General features: G+C 37.2%; 1 protein-coding gene across 1 annotated transcript in view; it reads left to right on the top strand.

Annotated features, from left to right (window-relative positions):
* Positions 1-354: 354 nt before the first annotated feature.
* Positions 355-17,501, top strand: part of MSH2 (mutS homolog 2) — a gene marked incomplete at its 5' end in the record, with an annotated part of 23,704 nt that continues 6,557 nt past the window's right edge. Inside the window, 8 exons of the mRNA XM_009069675.1 lie at positions 355-554; positions 5,622-5,731; positions 7,896-8,019; positions 9,111-9,261; positions 12,135-12,232; positions 14,009-14,254; positions 15,756-15,960; positions 16,351-16,598. Coding sequence (XP_009067923.1) covers positions 355-554; positions 5,622-5,731; positions 7,896-8,019; positions 9,111-9,261; positions 12,135-12,232; positions 14,009-14,254; positions 15,756-15,960; positions 16,351-16,598 — 1,382 coding nt within the window. The remainder of the gene's footprint in view (positions 555-5,621; positions 5,732-7,895; positions 8,020-9,110; positions 9,262-12,134; positions 12,233-14,008; positions 14,255-15,755; positions 15,961-16,350; positions 16,599-17,501) is intronic.

Below are 17,501 nucleotides of genomic sequence, written 5' to 3'. Positions count from 1 at the left end.
TACTGGAAGTCTTATTCTATGATGCAGGGAAAGGATTAATCTCACAGTCGATTCTGAGCTTCAACATACCCACAGAATTGATGTTGGCATTTGCAATTGAAACACTCGCACTCCTGGGCAGTTCATTAGAAACCTCAACTCTTTAAAACTACAGAAGCATGGCATAGGCTAAATATCCTTGCTTTTTCAGCTTATGTATTGTCTTGGCCTTATCAGGAAAGCTGGTCAATGGAGTCAACCCTAGAAAAAGTACAGATGGAAACTGCCAAATAAGTGTTTTCGTGTTTTCATTCTAACTGGTGACATAAAAGAATTGATGCTGATGCTGATCATTGTTATGATCTTCTTACCTAGGTTGAATTTGGTTGAAGCTTTTGTGGTGGATCCAGAACTACGCCAGTGCCTCCAAGAAGATCTCTTACGTCGCTTTCCAGACCTTAACCGGCTGGCAAAGAAATTTCAGAGACAAGCAGCAAACTTACAAGACTGTTACCGAATGTATCAGGCTATTAATCAACTGCCTAATGTTGTACAAGTACTAGAAAAACATGAAGGTAATGCTACCCCCATCTATTTTCAGTGTTTTATGATATACTGATGATGCGAAGAAATAGTGTGTAGATTTCCAAAAATTGCTTTTTTTCCTGTGTTCTTTTGTTGCAGGAATAAAGCTTAAACACATTTGAATTTGAAATTAGCTGAAATTCTGAAATGCCAGTCAGATACTTAATAATATACGTAGCCAAATCTTTACAGGAAAAAGTGTTGCAATTATTGTGTGGCTGAAATACTTGAACTGTTGGGTGATGGTCTGGTAATCTTTGACATGGACTAGTCTTTAAGAATTCCTGACCAATTGTGTGTGTATTATGATCTTACAAACAAGATGCCATTCATACAATATCATTGTCTTCCTTTTGAAGACACTTTGCACTTTGGGTTGTAATTAAACAAAAAAACCCCACAGTTTAAGCATTATTGGTATAATTTGAATGCCTCCTCTTCTTTACAGTAATGCTCCTGTATTTGACAAGGGTTAGATGGCAGAGTTTCCTCTAATCTTCATCAGTAGAAAGCACAATGCTGTGACAAGCAAGTTTAGAAAGTACCAACGTTGCTATTTCTTTCCCTTTTCTGTGTGTTACCAAGAAAATACAGGATAAGATCAGCAAAACAGAGCAGTGATTTGATTTAGCAGTAGCAGTCCTAACTTGTCAGAAAGCATGTTTTTGTAGAAACCTGTTAATTTGTTGGAAAATCTCTGTGCATAAAGCAAGCACCAAGGTCTTAAAGAGAAATGTTTTTTGAAATGGTGTGGTTACAAAATTTTCTTTCCTGTATTTGAGTAGACCATAAAACTTCCCAGTGTCTTATACTTTTCTGTACTATAGTTTTATGACTTCAAGTAATGAAAGTTATCTTCTAAAATATGAATCTTGAAATAAATGGATTTTTGATTGCTGGCTGCATTATTTCCAAAATCAGTCAAGATCTGAAACTGGGAAGGAACTGGCAGATACAACTTTTTTGATTGTTTTTATTCTTAAAGAACTATGTCACTCTTTAGCTGACTCAGTCTTGTCCCTTTGGCTTTTCCAAACAGACTCTGCTTGTTTTAGCTTTGACATAGAGGTCTTGGATTCCCATCTTAAATGGAGGTATTAGTTCAGAATACTGTCTTCCTGTCCTTTCTTCTTTTTTCTATTAGTCGTCATTTGGATCAAGAGACTTTCTCTGTCATAGCACTGGGGTAGGAAAGCAATTCCATTTTTAGAAGTTTTGAGGAGCAAGCTGTGTGAGGCAAACTGCTAAGCTCACCATATGGAAAAATTAATAGACTGCAAATGGTTCTTGCTGTTTTACACATGAATCAGTTGTCCTTAGTAGGGCAATCACCAGCAGTGTATCAAAGATAATTTAAAATAGGTGACATACGTTATTTTTATTTTTCTTTGTGCTTGTGCCACCTGTTTAAAGTACACGAGTGGTCTGTTTTTTTGAATTTTGAATGTATGTGACTGATTCAGACTGGACTCGATCATTTTTCTGTTTCAGGCTGTACAAAATCTTTTAACTCATCAAGGGATAGGAAGTGAAAAGATTTTTGACAACTCTGAGTATCTGCCAGTTTCAGAACTTCTTCACCACGTGAACGGCTATGAGGAGATAGAGCAACTACTCCATGAAGTGTTTGCCTTTCCCTCAGTATGAAGCAATGCTTTGTTGAGATCCTTATTTTCATGCATGATGAAACCTGAGGAGGGGAGTCATGAATGAAGATGTCTTTTTTTGATATTTTAGACATAAGGAGTCTGTATAAGATCAGAAAGGACTCTTGAGTCATCAAACCATTTTGCTATGGCTGGCAAAAGGGAGCAGTTGTTCATTACTCAAATTGCTGGGGCATAAAATATAGGCACTTTGAATTCTGACTTCAAGAATCTGCTGAAGCATCTTCCTTCCCATCTCAGACTGACACTTTATTTTAAGGCTGTAAATATGCAGGTCACAGGAATTAATTGTATGCTGGGTTTCAGGTGTTTTTTTACCATACTGCATAGAGTGTCTTGAATACCTCCATTCTGCTTCTGGAAATACCTCTTACTGTGTGTTTCAGTACTGTTCTTGCCAAGACTGTTGCACTAGGATGTTATACCCATGTTGTGATTGACCTTGACTGTTTCCTATCCTTAGTCATCTCCAGCTGATTATTCCCTTACTCATAGTAGAAGTGCATTTACCTGTCAATGTGTCATCTTACTCAGTGTTAAATTTTACTTCATTTCTATTAGCCCAGTTTTCAAGGTCATTTAGCACTGATCTGTTCCTGACTTAGCTTGTTTCAATTTAATCTACTTACACCTTTTACATTGTATATTTTAGTGACTTTTATAAGCAGTCTTCTTGTGTGCATTAATGTTAATTCACACATCTTAAAAAGAAAAATGCTTGTATGAGCCCTGGAGGAGCTGCATTACCAATGTCCTTTCAGCTCATTCATCTTTTGTAAGTCCTCTTTGTCTGCCTTCTGATCATTGCATAAATCATGAGTCTTGCAAATTAGCATCTCCTCTGACACCATGTTGAATGTTTTAGAACAGCCCAAATGAAGTCTGCAGATTCCTCTTTGTCTTAGGCATTCAGTATCCTCGGCAGACATGGTGCTATATGGATATGATCTGCCTCTACTAAACTCCTACTATATTTTTCCCAGTTTCCCAATTGTTTTTCCCAATTGTTCTTTTCCTTTTATCCCAGTTTCTGTTGTACTGTCAAAATGGCTGGTGCACTTAGTCATTGAGATTTGTCTGTTTTCCCTGGACAGAGCAGTGTTAGTTTGCTGCTGAACTGTGTGTTTCAAGTCTGAAGATTTGTGCTTGATTTTAATTTCTGTACAGCATTTTAAAACCATATTAATAGACAGGTCCTTAATTCATGCAATAAACACTTCTCTGCTTCAGTAAGTAAATAATGGTTTAAATTAAAAACTGTATCTGGGAATAGATAGGCTTTGTGATCCATGTGCATCTCTGCTTTTGCCAGTACAGAGGTCTATTAGTCTTTCAGTGGTTAGCTTATGTGCTAATGATGTTGAGTAGGTGCAAAGTGGTTTTGTTTTTTTTTTACTTTGCATCTTTTCTAGGAATTGATGGATGCAGGTGCAAAGCAAGTTGGAGTTTAATTAAAAATTTTTCAATGCTGTTCTTGCTGTAGTCTCTTAATGCTAAGTGTTATGCTTTTAAGAAAAGCATATGAATATAACTTATATAAACCCTCAGTATTCACTAATTTACTTCCTTCAAGTGTTGGGTACTGAGTTTGAAGTTGAATTGGAAGTGTAAATAAATTTTGCACTTAATCAATTTGAACCATATCATAAATATATGTAAATACCTTAGTATTTTATTTGCTTAATAAATTTATGCATTCTAATTTTTGAATGTGGCATCTTCCTGTGGTGTCTGAAGATGTACTCTTCAAACTTAAATAATGAAGTGGTATCACGAAACTTTCCTAGTTACTCCTGTCAAGAAAAGAAATTTGAATCTCTACTTTAGGTTCAAGCACAATCATTTTTCATTAGTTCAAGAATACTGAAGGTGATTTCGTTCCGTGTGCCATGTGCTCAGTCAGCTGGAGCACTAGGAATTGCTAAGTCCACCCTGAAGAATGAACGTGAAACTTTCTGCTCTTCAGTCTCATTCCTCACTCCTGACTCCTTTTATTTCCTAGGTTGGTTTAGATGTGCCTTCTTACAGGAGGGAAAAACCCCAGAAATGACGAGAGTAATCAAAACATTTGGAATAAAAAACAAGCTGTGCTTTATTTCATCTCTCTCAGTTTTAAAGATTTTTAGCCAGCAGAAAACTCCATTGTTACAAATTCAATAATCTTTCAACAATATATTTATTTTTTTCCTCTGTTAATAACTACTAATCAGTTTACAGCTTTAACTTTAAAAGCTTGAGGGAGTGGGGAAGCAAAATGGCACAGAAGGAAAAGGAATTGAACCAAACTTTTTCTTTCTGCTAGAATTGCAGTGCTGAGAGAAGATTCTCTTGGGTAATCATGTCCTCACTGTGTGACTTTGATCAATTGTATGGAAATTTTTCTTTTGAAAGGTTAAGATGTTTTTCCTAGTCTGGCAAGAAATTGAGAGGCTCTGGAGTAGCCAGAGCTTAATTCTGTATTTCTCTGTTAATGTGCAAAGCTTTGCATGTAAACATTAGAGGCAAATATCCTAATTCTGTATGTAATCCAATGACTATAAGATCATAGTATTGGATTAATTTTGAGGCATTTCATGTAAATAATGCTAAATGTTCTATGATTAAATCCTAACTTGAAGTGGCTGCAAAGATGTAAACACTCATTTAGTGACAGAACGTTCTCACAGTTGGCTGCTGGATAGAGGTGCTTATTTGTAGGCCTGAAGAAAATGCTTCTTTCATAAAAGTGGCAATATTTGTGCATCCTAAGGTAACTGTGAACTGCATTTGGTGTTTAATGCTTGCAGGGTTCTGTGGAATTCAGTATGTGTGCTATTCAGTCTGACTTGGTGCTACAGAGTATCTCTGCTCACAAAAGAAGTTGGAAAAAACTAATTTAATTTTGATGACTTCCTCTTTAGAGGAAAGATCAGTGGCTGTGAAGATCTGGTTAGAGTAGGTGGTCTTTTGTTGTGGAAAACAAAGACATACTGTAATTACCAAATACTCCCAATTTTTGCTAATTTTGTATTAAAAATTAAAGACTGAGTGTGGGTGATAAGACCTACACTTTTTTATAAAAGCCATTTCAACCTTTTATGTGCAAGAATTGGTAATATTCAGGCAGCAGGTTTGCTTTCAAACTGTTGTTTGTCTGTAGTTTTACTCATAGTGGAAAATTAATAGCACTGCTTATAAACAAAGATGACAAAATAGGTATAAGCTTAATCAGAATGTAAATTGGATAATGCCAATTTTAGGAAAAAATACATGTATTTGGGTGAAGTAATCGTAACTCATCTTAGTAAAAATTAACCAGCTATGTAATTGTGTTGTTTACCTTGGATAAATGAATTCTGGTAAATTTGTGGAGGTTTATGAATGATAATTTCTCTTGTTTGTTCTTAATAGGAGCTCACCAGATGTTGTTGTTGGCAGTGTTTATAACACCTCTTAGTGATATCTACTCTGACTTCTCAAAGTTTCTGGAGATGATAGAAACAACATTGGACATGGATAAGGTATGGGCTGGTGTGTGGGAGGGGGTTTACTTAGCAATTAAAGTTTCTTATTGAACTCTGCAATCTGCTCTACACTCACTAAATTTAATTGATCATCTATATTAAGTAGTTAGTGATAGTTTAGCTGTGGAATATGTGAAGGCTGTTATTAGTGTAGCAGTTGAGTATCAACAGGATATTCACCCACTATTTCAAATCATCTAGCCAATGAAAAAATGCTTTGGGTACATGGATGCTGTGGAACTGAAACTATTTTTAAAAAACCTCATCAGTATTAAAAGTGGAGAAGTAATTTTGTCATTTCTCTGCTTCTTTGTATTTTTAAAGTTACTGTGAGATGTCTCAAATCTAGAATGTAGCCAGAATATGTTTATTACATACTGCTTTGTTTCTGTGAAGCTCATTAGACTTGGTTCTGTTTGGTGGGATTAAGTCTTCACAACTAACAATTTGCCTCTCTGAAAAATGATTTACCTAGGTATAAAAACTGACTTTTTACTTTTTTCCCCATTGTATTTGTTAGGGAATTGGTGAGATGGATTTTGAAATGCACATGCTTGGTTAGAAACATATTTAATGTTCCTTTCTCAGTAAGATCTTTGAGTAATTTTGGAAAACTTGAGGAGTCTTTTTGGTTGACCAAGGATTAGAATTGTCATAAGTGTCAGTCTCAGCTGACTGGACAATTATGATATCTACCTAACTGTGTGCCAGATGTAATAGTAAGGGCAGGGTCTTGAACTTGTGAAAACTGCAGAAGTTTTAATATTTTGAACAGGCATATTTTTCTGCAAAGGCAAAAGCACTGTATTTTATCTCTTTGTATTGTGTTGTGCATCCATCAACTGTGTTTTACTGTTTATGGAAATACTGTTTGATTGACATGTTGCTGTAATTTGCGCTATATGGTAATGAAGAAATTTATAGCTTTATACTAGTTACAGACCATCTGTTGATGCAGTTTGTGTGCCCTGGGACTCTTGTTTTCTTTAAAACTAACAGCTGTTCTAAGCTTTCACCCTTCAGAGTCCAGCTCTTCAAATTTCTTTTCAGGTTCTACTTTCAAAATGTTTTGTTGTCCTTCTAAACAGAATAACAAGTCAGTTATTTTAAATCAAGTCCCATAGAGCTTGGCATGTTGGATTTGGTTTTTCCCCCATTCAAGATACTGGAAAATGGCTATAGATAAGCCAACACTGGTTTTACAAGAAGAATAAACCTTGTATGAATGTTAAAACTTGAACTTTGACTTGAAATTCCTGATAGATTTTCAGGGAGTTCAAACAAAATACCCAGCTCTATTCTGAGTGCAATTGAAGGATAGGTTGTCATAGCAACTAAATTATGTCAATAATCCATTCTAATATAAAAAGAAACATCTAAGTTCAAAAAGCGTGGGATGTGGTTATTCATTTACCTAGCTGTAATAGAAGTTGAGAAACTGTCACTTCCAATCCTGTCTTTGACAGAATCATAAGGGGCTTCGAAAAACCATCTACTCCAACCTCCTCCTCAAGTCAGGGCAACTTCAAAGTTTGTTGGTGCTTTTGGTATATAGCCACCTGGCAGTGGAAGCAAGGGGAAGAGAGAGAAAAAAGATGAAATACAACTTATTTCATCTGTGCCTCTAAAAATGTTAAGCTTACAAGGAAATGTATATGCTTTTCAATGCAAGAGCTCGGTAGGATTTTGGGTGATATTATTTTGGTTCCTTGCATAACCTCTAGAGTCTCTTTCAGGCAAGAATTACTGTTTCAGAAACTTCCATTTCCAAAGACTGCATAAATCCAGGCTAGCATACAGATTACGTACATAACAATTTAATTTCCTCTGGTTTCCTTTTTTCCCCTGCCTATTGCACAGCTATTTGTTTGTAAAGAAATGTGCAGATGACTCCATTTCAGCAGCAAGGAATCTGTTAAATTGGTATATTTTGCTTGTATGAAGTATATAATATGATAAAATAAGTGTTTGAGATGTATTTGTTCTGCAGTTGAATCGGACACCAACTGTAACAAACAACATTGCATAACAAAATTTTATATATAAAATAAAATTGAATAAATGATTAAGTAAGTTCATTTCTCTGTGGATCTTCAGGGATGTCATTCTTTTTCTTTATTGCCTGTGTTCATACGAATATTTTTCTGTTATTTTTCCTTAGGTGGAGAATCATGAATTTCTTGTTAAGGCTTCTTTTGATCCCAATTTAACAGAATTAAGAGAGAAGATGAATGAACTGGAAGAAAAAATGCAGTCCTTCTTAAAGAGTGCAGCCAAAGAACTAGGTAGGGTATGGAACTGCCTTTGACTCTTACCTCCTTGGTAAAATGTTTTGCGACTGAATGATGAAAACTGGTGCAGATTTGTTAAGGGATTTTTGTATTATTTTATTGTTGGGTTGGGGTGACTTTAGTTGTCACAGCCCAATCTGTTGGAAACAGTTCTATTTGTTTTAGAACTTGGCCCTTTATTTTTGAGAGCGACATTTCAAAATATTTCAGAAATTATCATATATGTTGCAATATGCTACAGAATTCATTTTGTAGAACTGTGTGTAACTCATCAAACTCTTGGTTAAGCCTAGCTCTGTTTCACATTCTTTGAGGACATGCATTGAAGCATTTTTTATTCCTCCTGTGTATTCTGAGTATCCATTCAGGACATGCTCATTTTCTTTTGATGTTCTTGCAAAATGTAATGTGTAAGCAAATGAGACATTTGAAGAATAGATTACCCTATGCAAAAAATTCCATGTGCAGCTGATGAATCAGGCATCCAAAGAGCAACTTAAAAAATTACAGCACCAACTTCTAATGCAAATATGGAAGGAAAACTGGCAACATCACATTTTAGGTTACACCTTTAAGGACTTGCATATTCTTTTAGTCTTGGTTATGGGGTTTTTTTTAGCGTAAACAAGATACCTGGATGAAAAGAAGGAAAGACAAGACTGTATAGGGATGGAATCAGAAATCTCACTGCAGAAGAATATGTTAGTAAGAAGGATCATAAGACCATAAGATCATAAGATCTGAAAGTCCTGTGCTTACAGCAGCAATACAGAATGTCCTTGCTCTGTGCTATGAACACTGTTCACATTTTGGGAGAATTCATAGCAGTGCAATAATTGTGGGCCTGATTTGAATACTCAGTTTGAGAGCATTTTCAAGCAGAGCAAAGAATGAATCACTGTACTTATGTTAGGTCTGGGTATTTCTCATATCCAGAGAACCAAAGCAGAACCAAAACAAGTGAGCAGAACTAGCTTATCTAGGAGAGGCTACATCATGGAAACTGGGGATTAGTGAGCAGGGATAGCACAGGCTGCAGGATTTGTGATAATACGGTTGTTTTCTTTTTCTTTCTTACCTAAAAGGTTTGGAAGCTGGCAAAAGTATCAAACTGGAGACAAATTCACAGTTTGGACATCACTTTCGAATAACTTGCAAGGAGGAAAAGGTTCTCCGTAACAATTCAAAATATGTAATAGTTGATACACAGAAGAATGGTGTGAAATTTACCAACAGGTATGAGATCATCTTGGTGGTTTTCCAAGCCTGTTGTGAAAGTGATAGAACTGTTCCTTTGTAATTATGCCAATAAATTGGATTCCCTACCTCTTGAATGGCTGAATTTTCACCTTTTTAATGGGCTCACGGGTTGAAATACTGAGCAAGGCTGGCATGAGGGAAGAGGAGTCATACAGTTTCTGCTAAAAGCTGCATTCGCTGTTTACATTGCCAACTGTTCAGCTATTTTTGGTCCTCTGACTTGGGCTAATTTCTCTGTTTTAGCTGCAGCTAGTAGCATAATTGCATTCACTGTGAGTGTTTATACAGACACTTTTACAAGCTGCAATAGGAAAAGAGCTATTTATGTTTATCACCAAATATGACATGCAGCAATTTTGTTGGTGATTAACTTTTTTTTGGTTCCAAATCACTCTCTAATTTGTTAGTCCATGTATTGAACTTCAGTTCAGTGGCTCTTTTGATTAAGCTATTTAAAAATTTCAGTCTTCAGGCTAATGGCATTGATGCTATTTCAGTGTCTCCTTGTCTGGACAGCAGTTCTGTCACAGGTCAGCTGAGCAAAAAGTTTATACTTTTTGTTGAATTTTTAGCTCTTTTGGGACATTCTGGAAGGAGCACAGGCTACCTCAGTCATCAGATGTCTCTGTTCTTTGGTGCTTTTACACAGACCAAAGTGGAAAGTTGCATATGCAGAATTGGGCAATAACTTAGGTTGAAGGCTATCTCTTTAGGCTGGCTGGTCTAGGCCCTTACTCAAAGCAGAGCCACCTTGGAAATTAGATCCTATCTCAAAGTTAGATGAAGTAGCTCAAGGCCTTGCCCAGGTGCCCATCTTCTGAGCATCTTTCACATCTTAGTGAAGCACAGCTTCCAGTGCTGGACCACTCTCTGTGAAAACTTTCCTAATTAGATCTAATGAGACTTTTCCCTGCAGAACCTTGGGCGTTTAGTATCTCATTCTTTCACTGTACATCTCCAAGAAGAGTCTGTGCCTCCAGGCTGACTTCAGATTCTCTCAGCCTGTCCTTGTATGCCATATGGTCTAGCTCCCTTTGTAGTGGTCATCTGCTCCAGGTTCAGTGTCTGTCTCACTGGGAAGACAAAACCAGAGACAGTGCTGCAGTCTCACAAGTGCTGAACAGAGAGGAAGAATCAGTGCCTTGAACATGCTGGGTACAATCTTGCTAGTGCAGCCAGCATGGGCCTTTTCTGTCTCAGGGGCACACTACTGGCTCGTGTTCAGCTTCTTGTCCACTGGGTCCCCCAAGTACTTTATGGTTTTTAAAAAAATTGTTTTATAGCCATTTGGACTACAGTCTGTACTGTTGCATGGAGTTATTTCATCCCAGGTGCAGGATTTTGTATGTGCCTGTGCTGAAATTCTAGTGAATTTAATGGTATCCCTGCCCTCCAGCATACTGACAGCTCTCCTTCACGTGGTATTGGTCAGCCTTTGAGACTGCATTCAGCTCCATCATTTGGGTCTTTCATCAAGGCATAAATAGTGTCAACCCTAAGAAATGTCACTAGTAATCAGCCACTAATTGGACTTCAGCCTCTTGATAAGTTCCTCCATGTCTGTCAGTGGCAGGTCCAGGAAAGACTAGTTTTTAAGATTCCTGCATGTGTTACATGGAAACACGAAAGTAGCAGAGATTAATATATCGTGCAGTCTGTTTCAGAGAGACCCTGCTGCTACTGCTCTGTGTATAACCACTCCTGATGGAGTTAGCATCAGACAAAGTGAGTTTACTGAGAGAGATCTTAACTGACAAACAAGTATGAGGAGCACTGGCTACAGGGCAAGGTTGGTTTCAAACCAGGGCTATTACTAATAGTGACTGTTTTCTGGTAATCACTCATTTTCATATTAATAAATCCTTTGCTTTGAAAAGGAGGGCAAACATATGTGTTCACACCAACCAATATGTTGGTGTATTTCACACCAATTTACTTAAATGAACAATGTGTAAACCTTAATTGCATTTTGTTTTAACATTTACTCAAGATTTTTTTCATAACATCCCTGAAATTCAAAACAACTTCTTTTGTGTTCTAAATATGTTATGGATCTAAATGTAATGATGAAGTTAGGCTTTTCTGTAACTGAGAAGATGTAATTAGAAACTGTCCTGTCATCTGTTACTTTCCCTTAGGGAAGCAGCCCATGCCTCACTAATAAAACAGACTTCTCTGTGCTTACTTAAGTTATAGTGGCTTCTGTAGATGGTACTAGAAGCACAAGGCTGACCTCTGCTTATAGTGTGGGTGCACTACTTGGGTGTGTTTTGTATTCAGTCTCACAGACTCTGGTCCTTGTCTGGGAGATGAGCTTGAGAAGAATAAAAACTTGCTGAAACACTTCTATTGATTTCAGCTTACCTTATTTTGAAGACTCAAACCTGTTCTTAGTGACAGTAGTTCACTGAGGTTTTTACTAAATGAAAGAAGTCAGTGCCTTCAGCTCTGATAAGCCTGTTGTAGGACTCTGGGCTAATTACATACTTGCTTAGCAGCAATTCTCTTCTGCCAGTTCTATGATGTGCAAAATGGTCAGAAATTCATCTTTAAGAGCTAGTTCTTATCATGTAGCATGTCTATAACAAACAACTGCAGTCAGGTTTTTAAGGATGATGGGTTGAGAGGTGCTAGAATTGCTGTTTTGGCCCTTGTGGGTGTTCAAATTGGAATTAATCTTGCAGATATCCTGGTGTAAATGAATTGTAAATTAGCTGCTTTGTGGTCCTTGTGATGAATTTTGTTGATAAAACAGGTGGGGACAACTCATAAAGGAGGAGGCCAGAAGTTTGATAATGTAGGTGAAGACAGAACATCACAACTTTTAAATATTATGTTTTTGTTCACAGCAAACTGAGCTCCGTCAATGATGAATATATGAAGAACAGAGAAGAGTATGAAGAGGCTCAGGATGCAATTGTTAAGGAAATCATTAACATTGCTTCAGGTGAATATGCCAGTGTCGATGTGTGTCACAGTCTGGAATGTTGGGAGGATTTGCAGTTACTTTTAGAGCCTTCTGTAGAGAAGAACTGTAACATTCCCTAAAGGAAAGTGAGGTGTGGCTTTGCATTCCCCAATGTGAAAAGTGAGGTGTGGCTTTTGGACAGTAGCTAAAAGTTTGAAATACATTGTCTTCTGTGGTCAGACCCTTTCCTGGCATTGCTACACACATGCAGTGATGAGGTGTGTGCAAAAGCTAATCCCATAAAAGGAATAAAAATACATCCACAAAGGCCACATCTATCCTCCACCTACCTCCCTGACTATGGGTGTCTTCACCCAAATGGCAGAAGAGGTAAAGGACAACAAATAACTGTGGGAGTGGGATCTTAGGTCTGTGGAGAATGTTGATATGCAGTATATGATGAAGTTAGTCATTACTTACATGATACAAGAAAAAAATATAGTTGTCCTAATTGCTTTCCATATATTTTGCTCCAAGATTGCCTGCTTACAGGGAGTCCTTTACTATCCTTCACCAAAAGCAGAAGAGACGCTAGGGAATTTGGGCTGGAGGATACTGTAAATATTGCCTCTCCCAAAGGCACTGGTTCCAGCAGAACAAATCTTAGCTCTCTGAAAGAGAGAAATGGAAAGTGAAAGCACTAATGAATATTAACCTAAGGGTAAACAATTAAAAAATACTTTTTAAGAGGATGGATTAATAAGGAATTTGCTGGTATACTGCAAAATCTGCTAGATTTTTTTTCTGTGTATCTTGGTAATTTTCAAGTTGTGGGGTTTTTTTTGTATATAGCAGACTACAGTTTGTATATTTATGTGGAAAACTAATTGAGTACCTGTATAGCAGGCTTAACTTCAATATGTCATCTATAAATATAACTGTTTAATAAAGTCTTTTGCTGCTGCTTAAAGTTTCTGTGGTGCGCACTACACTCACAAGTGTATAGGTGTATTTAAAGTGTATTTTCCTTCCCTAAGTGGCAGCAATTTAACTAAAAAGGCTGAATTATGTGTGTAATTCTCAAATGAAAGTGATCTGAAGTCGTCTTCATGATCTATACCTAACCAGTTCAAGAAATGACATTAGAACATAAATCTGCTTTGTACAGGTAGGGCGCTGTGCAGGTCACTGCTCACCTCTTCTGACACTTGCATCCCATTTGCAGGGGTTAGGTGGTTTGCCTCTGTACACTTCTGTCCCTCATCTCTCTCACTGTAAAAAAGCACCAAAACTTAAAAAGTGATACTGGGGATGCTGGGCCATCTAGTCTGGTTGTCTGGTATCACAGGCACTGTGCCTTACAGACCTTTCCTGACCACCATTCACATCAGTATAGATGGTTGCTGTCCCTGAACTGTTGTGCTGTATCTCTAGTGCCTTTGCATGAGCATCAGAATGCAGTGCATTATTGAGGAAAGAAACATACTGGATTTCCAACTGTCTGCCATTGTGGGCATTTGCCTTCCCTTACTAAGATAAGCTGTTTCTTATTGTCTAGTGATGAGGGAAAATAATCAACACGGCCTCACCTCTTCCCTTTCTTAGTCCGAAGAAGTCCCATTGGTATTCAAGGCATGGAAGCTTTGGGATTACATCTCAGACTCTCGTAGAAGGTGACTGCCATCTTGAACAAAATAGTTAATGCAGATGAATTCATTTTATGGGTGCAATATAGGTGTTTAAGATATCTGAGCAAGAGAAAAAGAATTGCTAAGGTGTGATATTGAATTTGTGTATCTCCTTAATCCAAACCAGGTTATGCAGAGCCAATACAGACCATGAATGATGTGATAGCTCAGCTAGATGCGATTGTCAGTTTTGCTCATGTGTCCAACGGAGCTCCAGTGCCATATGTCCGTCCTGTCATCCTGGAAAAGGGACAAGGGAAGATTGTGCTGAAAGGTGCCAGGCATCCTTGCATCGAAGTGCAAGATGAGGTGGCCTTCATCCCCAATGACATTGCATTTGAGAAGGGCAAGCAGATGTTCCACATTATTACTGGTAAACATTTCTGTTCTCTTTTTCGTTTGTTATTTACTTTATAAGTGTCTCCAGTATTTCCAGTAACGACGGTTTAAAAAATAAACCAAACCAGCAACCTAAGAAAACTCTTGTCAAAACAATTTCTCTCATCAGCAAAGGGTGAGCAGCTAGCAAAGTATGCATCTTTCTGTATGGGGAATAAGATTTAGCTCTAGAAGAGAAGAAAGGGCATTTGTAAGCTATTGGTGTTTTTTTTATTAAAAAAAGAAAGTGTCCACAATGTTCTTGTGAAATGTTACCTTTGAGTGTACCTTCTGCATGTTTATGTACAGACATATTTCTCATCATCCAAACTAATAGTAATGGAATTAGTTATTGTGATAGTAGTTATAGTGCACTGTTTGGAGAAGGTGATCACTAATTTAGAAGTAGTCATTTGTGAAGAAGAAAGAGGCTGCTAGGACAGTAGAAAATAAGAAATTAGTCCTTCCTTAATGTATGTCCCCTTTGCATTAGTGAGTGTAACTCCACAAGCCAGGCACCCTCGGGAGTTTGAGAACCTGAACCTGCTTAAGTGTTTTGAAAAATTCCGCAAGGCATCAATTGCACTGTAGCCATTTAGGCACCTTTTGTAGGCATGATTTTAAGCAGCCTCTTTGTTAGTGTTTTCCTTGTTAAGTGTTAAAGTCGATTTTAAATGTAAAACATGTTTCAATGACTGTACCTTTTTTTACCCTTTTCTCTTGTGTAATTAAGATAATTTTACTACACAGGAAAACATTTTTAGTGTTTCTAGATTTAATTGAATTTTAATTTCCATCCAGATGTCCTTGACATACGTTCAGAGTAGCAAAGATCTGAAATTAGAGAATGATTAACAAACACTTCTAACATAATCAAAAAGAAAAACTAAAAACCTGAGTAAATGCATGGTAACACACTTGTTTTTCTGGGTAGCTAAAGCATAAAATTGGTTTTAATGATCAGTTTTCTGGAAAATACTTTTTATTTCATTTGTACTTCAGCAGCAATTAACTTATTAATATCTGGGTTTGCTGATCTTTTTAAATCACACATTAGCTTGCACCTGGTATGTAACTAAGCTGTTCCGTTTTACAGATGAATTTGAGTTGTAGTGTGAGGTGAAAGCAAATTGTTTTCATTCTGATGCAGCAGTACTGATGACTTCTAGGTTAAAGGTTATTAGTTTTAGGTATGAACATGTGATTAAGATGACTGCTTATACTTCTGAAAAGGCTCAAAACTGAGGAAGGCCTTTAATGCTCTCTGATCACCTTTCTTTTGGAGAAGCTGCATTCAGTAAGACAAACAAGCCTTGTTCACACTGGAGCCACTTGTTGCACCTGTTAGACGAGTTTGCTGCTCCTTTCTGGCAGGAGAGTAATAAGTTTAAACATTCTTTGTTTTAATTTAGAGCCTGTTCTCCTTTAAAAGAACTGCTGAAGTGTAGAAGTGATGGGGGTTTTTTTAATGAATTTTTGCAAAATTTCTTCTTTAGGCCCTAACATGGGAGGAAAATCAACATACATCCGACAGACAGGGGTGATTGTTCTTATGGCCCAAATTGGGTGTTTTGTACCGTGTGAGTCTGCAGAAATAACCATTGTGGATTGTATCCTGGCACGCGTGGGGGCAGGAGACAGTCAGCTGAAAGGAGTGTCTACTTTCATGGCTGAAATGTTGGAAACTGCTTCCATCCTTAGGCAAGTCCTGTGCTTATTTCATTATGTTGGCTGGGGCTGATGGAAAAGGGGGTGCCCTAAGAAAGATGCATATAAGATTTTCTTTTTGTATGGAATCTCAGTGGAGGATCTCAAGTGCTTTTTAGCTGGTTCCTAAGTTCTTGAAGTAGCCTTTTGTTTGTTTCAGTGGTCATAGAGAGCTGCTACCAGGAAGCCAAAGTCAAAATAGGACAAACTGATTTGGAATGATCTGTGTGACACTGTGTGCACACTTTATTTGTATCTTGTTTTGTAAATAGGAAAGGTCTTTTGCCTCTTTTATGCTATGCATCCGTAACATAACTTGTAATACTCCAGTATCCAGAGTTCATGCTGTTCTCAAGTGTTACAAAATTCTCTTGTGTTTTTTAGGACAGCATCTGAAAACTCCCTGATAATTATTGATGAGCTGGGAAGAGGAACTTCTACCTATGATGGCTTTGGCTTAGCATGGGCCATCTCAGAATACATTGCTAGCAAAATCCGTGCTTTTGCTATGTTTGCTACGCATTTTCATGAACTGACAGCTCTTGCTGACGAAGTGCCAACAGTAAATAACCTACATGTTACTGCTCTGACCAGTGATGACACACTGACAATGCTTTATCGTGTCAAGGAAGGTAAGATTGTGTATATGGTGAACAGGGTAAACTTCATTTTGCCAAGAAAAAGCCTTAATGGAAAAAAAACAAGCAAAGTAATGTCATATTCCAGGCTTAGGGTTTATAAGAGACACATTCTTCTCCATCCATAGAGAGTATGTATGACAGGAGCTCTGTCCATGTGAACACAGTTGGTGATGATATTGATGATTATTTATTAAGACTTCTAAGTTATTTCTGGCACTCAAATCAATGCTTTTGAGTCACTCCCTTTTTGTTTTTTAAAGACCAGAGAGAAGGGCTTCAAAATGTTATCTTCTGTTTTCCTAAACCAGCCATTTTAACCTTCTGATGGAAGAGACTTTTAGTGTTTCTTAAACTGTTCTTTTAAAAGAAAGGAGTGAAACTTACATGTGCTGACAGTTTTTAATGATGGTTGTTTCATTATAATCAGACTGAGTCATTGAAGGAAGATGTTGCCCAATTTATGCAGAGTTTGATTTAGGAAAAATCATATGGTTATTGTTTAGCAAGTGGCATCATAGTAAAACAACAAGTAGCCTGTTTTGTTAGTATAAGTCAGGTGGACTTAATTAAAATCCCTTAGTGGATTCAGTTATTCCTTTCATTATTAAATTAGACAAATTTTAATTAGGCCTAAATGTTATCCATTAGCCACAATAAGCAGTTCCTTCTGCTTCTTTCTGTCAATCATATGGTTATTGTTTAGCAAGTGGCATCATAGTAAAACAACAAGTAGCCTGTTTTGTTAGTATAAGTCAGGTGGACTTAATTAAAATCCCTTAGTGGATTCAGTTATTCCTTTCATTATTAAATTAGACAAATTTTAATTAGGCCTAAATGTTATCCATTAGCCACAATAAGCAGTTCCTTCTGCTTCTTTCTGTCCCATTTGCTCTT

This window comes from Acanthisitta chloris, unplaced genomic scaffold (genome assembly GCF_000695815.1).
Source record: "Acanthisitta chloris isolate BGI_N310 unplaced genomic scaffold, ASM69581v1 scaffold16732, whole genome shotgun sequence".
Lineage (NCBI taxonomy): Eukaryota > Metazoa > Chordata > Aves > Passeriformes > Acanthisittidae > Acanthisitta > Acanthisitta chloris.
This window is presented reverse-complemented; position numbering and strand designations above follow the sequence as displayed.